Here is an 11,735-nt window from a genome sequence, read left to right as displayed (position 1 = left end):
AGTCCTGCAGAACAGTCAGAAAGAAACATTCATAACTTTTGATTTCCAAAGGCTATGAAGGTGAATGAGCACATTTTGGAAAGCTTATTAAGTCTAGTTTTCAATTCCACCAGGGCCGAGTACTTTGGAATTTCCAATGCTGAGTTTCGACTGGACTAGTGAAGATGGTCAGAAAATCAACAGTCATCCTGATGTTCAAGTTCCCGTGTAAAACTGTACCACTCTAGAAAGTTTCGTGGTGCATGCTGCACATTCTGTGAAATATTATCAAGTTAGCTTTCCAACGCAACCAACAGCACATCATTTGGACTTTCCAAGATGGAGTTATTGCCAAAACACTGAAGACTGCGCAGAAGACCAACAGCCACGCGGGAACTACTCAGAGACTCTTTTTGTGGAAGCCTATTCACATAGTCTATCTTTTTATTTTCTTTTCATGTTTATACCTATCTAGGAGGGCTGTTCCTAGTATAAATACCCCATTGCTTCATAGCAAACGCAGACTTTTTGATCATCGAAATACAGAACCCCTTTGTTCAGCTGTGTGCTAACAAATATTGAGAGTGATCTCTACCTCTTTGCTCTTGTGATTTCCTTCGCGGGATTACAGAAGTGGCGGCTTCATCCGCTCCCAATTGGTGCTCCTACTCCCTTCAAGGTTCGCCTTGATTGATTGTAGGCTGTGTTGGTTGGTACTTTAAGAGTGTGGTTGGGCGAATCCTCGATTCAGGTTGCCGGTTAAAGACGGTGGTTGGCTTCGAGTTTTATTTGCCAGGTTGCACTAGTTATCGCTGCTTGCAGCAAGTTATCTTGGCTTCTTTAAAGCTAGTTATCTGGTGATTGATCCTACGTCGTGAAGATCAGGACATCGTGACATATCATCTGGTATCAGAGTTTTCGTTCCCACGGTAGGATTCTTTACCCTTAGCTACATATATTTTTGTTTCGTCCTATCTACCAAAAAAAAGCCTAAAAAAAAATATTTGGCCATAGCCCTTTGTTTCAATCTGTTATTTTAGTGAGCTTTGTTAAGTTTCAGTCCATTAGAGTCTTTGTTTTAGTTGCTGATCATATCATCCTTTGAGTATCCTTTGAGCCTCTTTCATATATCTGAAAATCCCTACAAAAAAAAAAATCTATAGCCAACATCATCCTTCGCGTAAAGTTTGATCCTATCAAGTTATAGCTTCTGGTTGTGTTTTGTTCTATCATAAAGTGTGCAAGTGTTATAGCTGATCCTTGTGTTTAGTTCTATAAAAAAAAAAGTGTGTCAAAAAAAAGGGAAGAAAGAAAAGTTGCAAAAAAAAGAGAGAAAGAATTGAGAAAGATTGTGAAAGAATAGCTGAAGATCAGTTTGTTTATGTGCACGTGCTGAAAGTTTATCACATCAAGTTGTGCAACCAGTTGGCTATTCGTGTTTGGTGCAAAATTTTGGTTGGGTTTGATCGCAACACTTGCATCCCAATCATATTCCTTGTTTACATCAACTCTGAAATTTCTTTGCGCGTGAGTGTGATCCATTTATATCTTTCATATCTTGTGGTCAGCACTAGGCAGAGTACTTTTAGTTTGGATTATTATTTAACTTTACAATAACTAGAATTCAGATTGCATTTCTTGTGTATCACTCCCCACCAAGCTCCACATACAAGCCATCGTAATCGGTACTCTGGTCTTGTATTTGCCTAATCATCACTTTCTTTTACCACCACACGTTGTTTTTCCTGTAACCCGCAGGGACTTCATAAGAGCTTCGGTTGGTAAGAGAGGTGAGGTTGTGAGAGCTACCAAATTTTTATAATTCCACAAATACCTATTGTCCGTGTTTAGCTAACTTTACAGGAAGATGGGTGGAATTGAGGTAGAAGATTGTGTTACTATGGCACAATTTAATGAACTAAAGCAAAGCATTGAAGATAAGCAAGATAGGTTGACACAAGATCTTCAGGCCCTTATGGCTGAAATCAGAGTACGTCACCAACCTCATGATGGTGCAAGCAACTATGGTGAAGATGGGGAAGAAAGTGAAGGAGGAGCTACTGCTAGAAGAGCAAGAGAATATGAAAGAAGGAACCGAGGTGCTGCACATGGTAGAGGAAGAGGACGAGGTCGAAGAAATGATGACAATGATGAATCTGAAGATGTGGATGATGATAACCATTCACAATATCGTTTTGGTCGCCAACGTCATAGAGGAGGCAACCATGAGGAGAGGTTCGGAAAGCTGAAATTTACCATGCCAAAATTTGATGGTGGGTCTGATCCTGAAGCTTATTTCACTTGGGAGTTGAAAGTGGACAAGATCTTTCGCCTACATAATTATTCAGAGGAGAAGAAATTAGCAATGGCATCTCTTGAGTTTGATGGATATGCTCTGATATGGTGGGAACAACTTCTCCGTGATCGTGAAGAAGATGGAGAAAATCCTATTGCTACTTGGAATGAGATGAAGCGAGAAATGAGAATTCGTTTTGTGCCGAAGCACTATCGGCGTGATCTTTTTGATAAATTGCGGAATCTGAAGCAAGGAAGTTTCTCTGTTGAAGAGTATTATAAAGAGATGGAGAAGGCTATGATTAGAGCCAATGTGTATGAAGATGAAGAGCAAACTATTGCACGTTTTATGGCTGGTCTACATCGCAATATTCAGCGCATTGTTGAGTTTCAGCCATACCGTCATCTTATTGATTTGGTACATCAAGCAACCAAAGCTGAACGCCAACTGCAGCAAGATGCTAAGAATAGCAAGTCCTTGTCATATGGCACGAGGACTATGTCAGGAGGAAGCAAGTCAATCTCAAGGTTTGCTGCTGCACCCTCATCGGTGAAAAACTCAAGTGGAGGCTTACGTTCTAATGTTCAAGGTGTTTTTAGTGGGAAGAACACTGCTGTCCCAAGTATGAGTTCTAAACCTGCAGCATCCACCTCTACTTCAGTGGGTTCTATAGCCAAGAGTAGTGGGATTCAGTGCTTCAAGTGTGGAGGCCGTGGGCACGTAATTAAGGAGTGTCCAAATAATCGTGTGATCATTGTGAATGATAATGGAGAATTTGAATCAGCTAGTGAAGAGGAAGTTGAGGAAGAGTATGTTGATGAAGCCCATGAAGAAGAGGAACATACCAGGTGTGAATTTGAGCAAGGCACTGCTCTTGTGGTGACTCAAATCTTGAGTGTTCAGATGAAGGAAGCTGAAATTGGACAGCGACATAATCTTTTTCAAACCAGAGCTAAAGTGCAAGATAAAGTAGTCAAGGTGATCATTGATGGCGGGAGCTGCCATAATCTTGCTAGTCGTGAGATGGTTGACAAGCTTGGTTTGAAACTACAGCGGCATCCTCATCCATACCATGTCCAATGGTTGAATGATTCGGGAGATATCAAGATTGGATATAAAGTAAAAGTTCCATTCAAAATTGGTGAATATGTTGACACAGTGGAGTGTGATGTGGCACCCATGTCTGTGTGCCACATGCTGCTTGGAAGACCTTGGCAATATGATCGATATACTCAGCATTGTTGGAGAACAAATCAGTACACACTAGATTTGAAAGGGAAGAAGTTTGTACTCAAGCCTATGACACCTCAACAAATCATGGCTGAGCACTTACAAAAGAAATCTGAAATTAGTCCAGCAAGTAAAGGATAAGAAGAGCAAAAGAAATTGAGTGCCATCCCCAATTCGGCGAGTGAGTGCCACAAGCCAAATTTGAGGGATAAAAAGAAAGGAGAGGGAGAGCATCTAGTTATGCTAGCCACAAAATCTGAGCTGAGAGAAGTGAGGAACAACCCAGATCAAGTGCTCTTTGTACTTGTGTGCAAAGACATTCTAATTTCACCTAACGATATCACCTCTCTTCCGAGTGTTGTGTCTCATCTTTTGCAGGACTATGAAGACGTTTTTCCAAAAGAAACACCGGCTGGACTACCTCCAATTCGTGGGATTGAGCATCAAATCGATCTCATTCCAGGGGCTGCACTCCCTAACCGTCCACCATACCGAACCAATCCTGAAGAAACGAAGGAGATACAAAGGCAAGTACAAGAACTTCTTGGTAAAGGTTTTGTTCGAGAAAGCTTAAGTCCTTGTGCTGTTCCCGTGATATTAGTACCTAAAAGGGATGGTTCTTGGAGGATGTGTGTTGACTGTAAAGCTATAAATAATATCACTGTTCGCTATCGTCATCCTATTCCACGGTTAGATGATATGCTTGATAAATTGAGTGGTTCCATAATATTTACTAAAATTGATTTGAGAAGTGGTTACCATCAAATAAGAATGAAAACTGAAGACGAATGGAAAACTGCATTTAAAACTAAATTTGGGCTGTATGAATGGTTAGTTATGCCATTTGGTTTGACTAATGCTCCTAGTACTTTCATGAGATTAATGAACCATGTCCTGAGAGCTTTTATTGGAAAATTTGTTGTTGTTTACTTTGATGATATCCTAATCTACAGCAAGTCTTTTGAAGAGCATGTGAATCACATTCGCCAAGTCTTGGATGAGCTTAGAAAGGAGAAATTATTTGCTAATCTTGAGAAGTGCAGTTTTTGCATAGACCATGTTGTGTTTCTTGGCTTTGTTGTTTCAGGAAAAGGAATACAAGTGGATGAATCAAAGGTGAAAGCCATCAAGGATTGGCCAACTCCTACGAATGTAAGTCAAGTAATAAGTTTTCATGGCCTTGCTGGTTTTTATAGGAGATTTGTGAGAGAATTCAGTACCATAGCTGCTTCTTTGAATGAATTAACAAAGAAAGGGGTTGATTTTAAGTGGGAGAACTCACAGGAAAATGCTTTTCAAGAATTAAAGAAACGTTTGACTGAAGCACCGTTACTTGTTCTTCCTGATTTCACAAAAAACTTTTGAAGTAGAATGTGATGCTAGTGGGATTGGTATAGGAGAAGTTTTAATGCAACAAGGAAAACCAGTAGCATATTTTAGTGAAAAACTGGGAGGTGCTCAATTGAATTATTCTGTATATGACAAAGAATTGTATGCTTTGGTGTGTGTGCTTGAAACATGGCAACACTACTTATGGCCAAAAGAGTTTGTTATTCATTCCGATCATGAAGCTTTAAAATACTTGAAAGTACAAGCTAAGCTGAACCGTCGCCATGCCAAATGGGTTGAGTTCATTGAAACATTTCCATACATTGTGAAATACAAGAAAGGTAAGGATAATGTGGTTGCCGATGCCTTGTCCCTAAAGAGTGTGTTGCTGAATCAACTCGAAGTGAAGGTGTTGGGTCTTGAAAGTTTGAAAGGTATGTATAATGATGATCCTGAATTTTCAGAACCATATAATCATTGTAAAGATGGAAAAGGTTGGGAAAAATATCACATACATGATGGATTTCTGTTTAGAGCTAACAAGCTTTGTGTTCCAAATTCTTCGGTTAGATTGCTTTTGTTACAGGAATCACATGAAGGTGGATTAACAGGTCATTTTGGACAAAAGAAAACTTACGAACTGCTGAGTGATAATTTCTATTGGCCCAAGATGAGGAGAGATGTCATCAGATTTGTGGAGCGATGCGTCACCTGTCACAAAGCTAAGTCAAAACTAAATCCTCATGGCTTATACACTCCTTTACCTGCTCCTAATATCCCTTGGGAAGACATAAGCATGGATTTTATTTTGGGGTTACCTAGAACTCAGAGAGGAAAGGATTCTATTTTTGTTGTGGTTGATAGATTTTCAAAGATGGCTCATTTTATCCCTTGCAACAAGAGCGACGATGCTTCACATGTTGCTAATTTATTTTTCAGGGAAATTGTGAGGCTACATGGAATGCCTAGGACCATTATGTCTGATCGTGATGTCAAGTTCGTGAGCTATTTTTGGAAAACGTTATGGGCCAAACTTGGGACCAAGCTGTTGTTTTCAACAACTTGTCACCCTCAAATCGATGGGCAAACCGAAGTGGTGAATCGCACATTGTCAATGTTGCTGCGAACCATGGTGAAAAAGAACTTGAAGATTTGAGAGGATTGCTTGCCACACGTGGAGTTTGCTTATAATAGGACAGTGCACTCTACCACTAACTTGTGTCCTTTTGAAATTGTATATGGTTTCAAACCTATTGCTCCGATAGATTTGTTGCCCCTTCCATTGCTGGAGAGAACCAACATGGAAGCCTCCAAGCGTGATGCATATGTAAAGAAGATACATGAGAAGACTAAGGAAGCAATTGAACTAAAGGCAGAGCGCAAGGCTGCAAGTCTGAACAAACATAGGAAGAAAGTGATATTCGAACCAGGGGACTTAGTGTGGATACATTTGCGTAAGGATCGCTTTCCTGATAAGCGCAAATCCAAATTGTTGCCTCGAGGAGATGGTCCATTTCGTGTTCTTGCAAAGATCAATGATAATGCATACAAGATAGATCTTCCAGCAAGTTATGGCGTGAGCAACACCTTCAATGTGGCTGACCTATTACCATTCACAAGTGAAGACACTTCAGAGTCGAGGATGACTCCTTTTCAAGGGGGGGAGGATGATATGACCACGCCATCAAGCAACATGTTACAACCTCCAATTCAAGCTACACCAACTCAAGTACCACCTACATCAACACCAGCCCAAGTCTTTGATGGACCGATTACACGTAGTCGAGCAAAGAAGCTACAACAAGAGGTGAACGCGCTACTTTATGAAGTTCATCTTCATATTAATGAGAAGTTTATACTGCATAAGTCGTGCACGTTGCTATTGCTCAGGTTCACCAAGGAGGATGGCAAGAACACACAAGGCGATGACTACAGAGAAGAACCACACTCGAACCAGGCCAGTCCTGCAGAACAGTCGGAAAGAAACATTCATAACTTTTGATTTCCAAAGGCTATGAAGGTGAATGAGCACATTTTGGAAAGCTTATTAAGTCTAGTTTTCAATGCCACCAGGGCCGAGTACTTTGGAATTTCCAATGCTGATTTTCGACTGGATTAGTGAAGACTGGTCAGAAAGTCAATAGTCATCCTGATGTTCAAGTTCCCGTGTAAAACTGTACCACTCTAGAAAGTTTCGTGGTGTATGCTGCACATGGTGTGAAAGCTTATCAAGTTAGCTTTCCAACGCAACAAACAGCACATCATTTGGACTTTCCAAGATGGAGTTATTGCCAAAACACTGAAGACTGCGCAGAAGACCAACAGCCACGCGGGAACTACTCAGAGACTCTTTTCGTGGAAACCTATTCACATAGTCTATCTTTTTATTTTCTTTTCATGTTTATACCTATCTAGGAGGGCTGTTCCTAGTATAAAAACCCCATTGCTTCATAGCAAATGCAGACTTTTTGATCATCGAAATACGTAACCCCTTTGTTCAGCTGTGTGCTAACAAATATTGAGAGTAATCTCTACCTCTTTGCTCTTGTGATTTCCTTCGCGGGATTACAGAAGCGGCGGCTTCATCCGCTCCAAATTGGTGCTCCTACTCCCTTCAAGGTTTGCCTTGATTGATTGTAGGCTGTGTTGGTTGGTACTTTGAGAGTGTGGTTGGGGGAATCCTCGATTCAGGTTGCCGGTTAAAGACGGTGATTGGCTTCGAGTTTTATTTGCCAGGTTGCACTAGTTATCGCTGCTTGCAGCAAGTTATCTTGGCCTCTTTGAGGCTAGTTATCTGGTGATTGATCCTACGTCGTGAAGATCGGGACATCGTGACGTATCACAAAGGCTCGGTCTCCAGAATCCTCAGCCTCCTGAATCCCCGGCCTTCTGGAATCCTACCTCCTGAAGGCTCAGCCTCCCAAAGGCTGAGTCTTCCGAAGCCTCGGCCTCCCGAATCCCTTGCCTTCTGGAGTCCTGCCTCTCGAAGGCTCAGCCTCCCAAAGGCTGAGTCTCCCGAAGCCTCGGCCTCCCGCTGCTTGGGCTGGCTCCTCGGAGGCTACTGGGTGAGTCATCAAGCCTCAGGAAAGATCTGCCAGAGGGGGAGCACCAATTGTACTTTGCCTACAAGGAGGTGATCAGAATTAAATGCCTAGGCTAGTGGACACCGCTTTGACACCCCAGCATAATGGAGGCTATCCTGAGACCCCTGACAGTACGACACTGGGCTGCAATTGGCGACCGGCTCGCTCACTTCTGGGGGCAAGCACCACGATAATTGCCACAATAGATATTTATCTCCCAGAAAGGGTAGAAAGCAGTTATCCAGGATAAGACCTAGCAAATCGGTTAGATCCAGATATTTGTACATTATGATAACTTGTACGCCAAGCTACGCACAGCCCTATAAATAGGAGCCATGGTAGCCTAGGCTAATGGAAGAGAAAGACAACGAAAAAGACACAGAGGTGAAAAAACACGAAGTCATGCTGTGATACTCCTCCCAGAGCGATCTATTTTTTTCTACCATCAATACATTCGTGGTGCTCCTTCCTCTTAAACTTTGTCTCCAAGCTTGAGTCTCCTCCTTAGAAGAAACTCTCACCGTAATTGCTGAGGCAAGACGAACTCTTGCTCCAACAGCAGAGTTCTCGTACAACAACTATTATCAAGCTTGCCTCAAGATGTTTCCTTTTGAAGCCTTATATGGAAGAAAGTGTAGAACCCCATTGTTTTGGAACCAGACCAGGGAAAGTCAAGTATTCGGCCTAGAAATTCTAAGAGAAGTAGAAAGACAAGTACAAGAGATTAGGGATAATCTGAAAACCGCTCAGTCAAGACAAAAGTGCTATGCAGATAATCAACGCTGAGAATTGACTTTGAAGTTGGGGACTTCATGTATCTTAAGGTGTCACATATAAGAGGTCTACGCAGATTCAAGGTCAAGGGAAAGCTTTCACCTCGGTTTATTGGTCCGCACAAGATACTGGAAAGACGAGGAGAAGTAGCTTACCAGCTTGAGTTACCACCTCAACTCTTAGGAGTAAATGATGTTTTTCATGTGTCACAGTTGAAAAAGTAGCTGAGAGTTCTCGAAGAGCAACTACCAGTAGAACAACTGGATATGCGAGAAGATCTCTCTTACTCAGAGTATCCACTCAAGATTCTTGAGATGTTAGAACGGGTTACCCGAAACAGGCGAGTCTGTATGTGCAAAGTGCAGTGGAAGCATCACTGTGAAGAGGAAGCAGCTTGGGAAAGAGAAGATGATCTGAAGACAGAGATTCCCAATCTCTTCTTCGATCCTTCCGAATCTCAAGGGTGAGATTCAACATAAGGGGGGTAGGTTTGTAACAGCCTAAATTTTTAATTTTTGCAATAGTTTAAATTTCGCTAGTATTTAAATAGGCGTTGTAATTTTGTTCAATTTAGAAGGAAATTCATTTCTAAATTTAATTTTCCATAGGTTATATCTATGTTTGATGTATTCATGTTATAGTAGTTTCAATAGGTTTTTATGGGTGAAAAATGTTTGCAAAAAGTTTGCTAGAAGGCGCTCATTTAAAAGCTCTTTATGAAAATGGTACAAAAGTAAAAAGAAAATATTTCCCAAAATCCTTAAGCATCTCAAGCCGTTTTTCCTCTCGAAAATGGGCCTAAACCCTTCCTCCCCCTCTCCCTCTCTCTTTTTCGGGTCGTTCCCCTTCTCCCCATTGGGCCAAAGCCCGGCTGTTCCTGCGTGCACACTGGGCTAGGCCCGCTAGGCCAAGACGGCCTTCTCTCACACTGGGCCTCCCGAGTCGGCCTACTCGCAGCACCTGATCCGCCCCTTCCCCAACCTCTTTCGCTGCTGCGTGGACCTGGCTGGAGCTGAGCTGAGCCACCAAGCTGCACGCCCACCCACCAGCTCCTCTTCTTCATCCTCTTGCATGAGCTCATTCTGCCCCCAAGTCTCGAGCCGCTTGTTCAAATCCGAGCCTCCCCACACTGTTTCACATCAATTAAAGGTTGTGGCCGTGATCCCCACCCCTAATCACTTTGCCTTTGCCGTTTCCCCCTCCATCACGCCTCTCAAATGTGGAAATAGCCGCATTCAACTCTTTTAAGGCTGCATGACAATCTCTTCATATCCCGGCTCATGCACTTCCCCTCTGGCGCTTATAAGCCAGCCTTTGTCCCTGTGGAGAAGTTATGCACCAATTCAACCCATTTCCCCCTCCTTTCCCGATTGGTTTCTCCCTTAGCACCATCATCTTCTTCGTTGCTAGTGAGAGCTCCGCCGCCGCTACAATTTGCAATGGCCAAGCCATTTCTAACCCTTTCCTCGCCTCTACAGCTTTGCAGGGTCACCGGATAAGCTCCCAGCTGCACCTCAGCGTCAAGCAGCCTACAGAGTGCTGCCTGCGCCATGACTAAGCCCCAACGTCCACCTCTCTCCGTCGCCGGCCTCCCTCTGCCCTTCTCTGCCGATGAGAAGCCAATGGTGATGATCCCCTCAACCTCCTCTTCATTTTTATGCCTTGTCCCATCATGATCTATGGCCAGATGCGTAATTTCATGCACTCCAGTGATACGCCGGTGACCCCACTACTGTCCGCCAGCCGCTGCCCATGTCCTCACCACTAGTCCAAGCCCCCTTCGCCCTGGCCGTCTGATCGAGATCCAATGGCCGAGATCGCGTACCCCTTCACCATCTCATAATCGGTCCATCGTAGACCCATCAACTAGCCTTTAGACCATAGTCCATGAGCCCATGAACCTTTTCCACACATTTTTCAATTGGAAAATAATCCTGTTTTTATTTATGACATCCTAAATAAGATTTTTAGTATAAAAATCAGCCTTGCTCACGGTCAAGAGCGGGTTTGGATTTCTTCTTGATTAGCTGGGATCAAGGTTTTGGTATGGATAGCTGGGTAGCTGGGTAATAGAATTACCTGGTGAGTCTTGGTAGTTGGATGGAATCCGATTAGTCATCCCTTTTGTTATAGATGTGTCTTCATACTTAGTAAATAGGATGCCTGTTGTTGAAGTAATAGGTCATATTTTCTTAGAGTAGTTAACTAGTGTCTAATCTTTCCTTGACTTAGCCCCATAGCATGTTTTCCCACACTTGCGTAGTACATTTGGTACTCACACCCATTGTCCCATTTCTTACATCCTTCTACAGTTCAGAAGCCGTATATGAAGTTGCATCCTTCGATGAGGATGACTTCGACCCAGAGCTCCTGTTCTAGGCTAGTGTACCCCCGGTTGATGCCTGTGGAAGATGGAAGACCCGCTGGCACTGAAGCTATCTTGTTCCGCTATGTTTTCTTTTAGACCATCAGGTCCTTTTGTAATAAGTTATTAACATTACTGTAATATTGGCACTGTGATGATACACTGATGATGTAACACATGTATGAAAATTGATCCTAGCATACATGTGTTGTGCCCAATTTTGTTCCTTTAAATTTAGGTGTTAGAAGCATGCTATATCTGATTCAAATTGAGTCAATGTCATGCATGAAGAGTTAAACAACTTTGAGAGAAAGCAAGTTTGGGTCCTTGTAGAGCCACCTCCCAACGTTAACACCAAAGGCACAAAATGGGTTTTCAAAAACAAACAGTGGGAGGTTGGGTCTGTAGTGAGAAATAAGGCTAGACTAGTGGCTCAGGGTTTTATGCAAATAGAGATGATAGACTTTGGAGAGACCTTTGCACCGATAGCTAGGATAGAAGCCATTAGGATCCTTCTTGCTTTTGCGGCATCCCAGGGTTTCAAGCTGTATCAAATGGAAGTCAAGAGTGTGTTCCTTAATGGTTTCAAATAGGAAGAGGTCTATGTTAAGCAACCTCTAAGCTTTGAACACACCAAATACCCACATAGAGTATGCAAGCTTTAGAAAGCTTTGTATGG

At 42.6% G+C, this 11,735-nt stretch overlaps 1 protein-coding gene across 1 annotated transcript; it reads left to right on the top strand.

Moving 5' to 3' along the window:
- Positions 1 to 1,846: 1,846 nt before the first annotated feature.
- Positions 1,847 to 3,646, top strand: LOC133884022 (uncharacterized). The gene has a single exon (XM_062323428.1). The coding sequence runs from the start codon at positions 1,847 to 1,849 to the stop codon at positions 3,644 to 3,646; it is 1,800 nt and encodes a 599-aa protein (XP_062179412.1).
- Positions 3,647 to 11,735: the final 8,089 nt, after the last annotated feature.

Source organism: Phragmites australis, chromosome 11, assembly GCF_958298935.1.
Source record: "Phragmites australis chromosome 11, lpPhrAust1.1, whole genome shotgun sequence".
In the NCBI taxonomy this organism is placed as follows: domain Eukaryota; kingdom Viridiplantae; phylum Streptophyta; class Magnoliopsida; order Poales; family Poaceae; genus Phragmites; species Phragmites australis.
Note: the sequence above shows the minus strand (reverse complement) of the source record. Positions and strands in the feature narration are given on the sequence as shown.

Bases quoted from the DNA above. Each gene is read 5' to 3' on its own strand.
- LOC133884022 (XM_062323428.1), top strand. From the start codon at position 1,847: ATGGGTGGAATTGAGGTAGAAGATTGTGTTACTATGGCACAATTTAAT.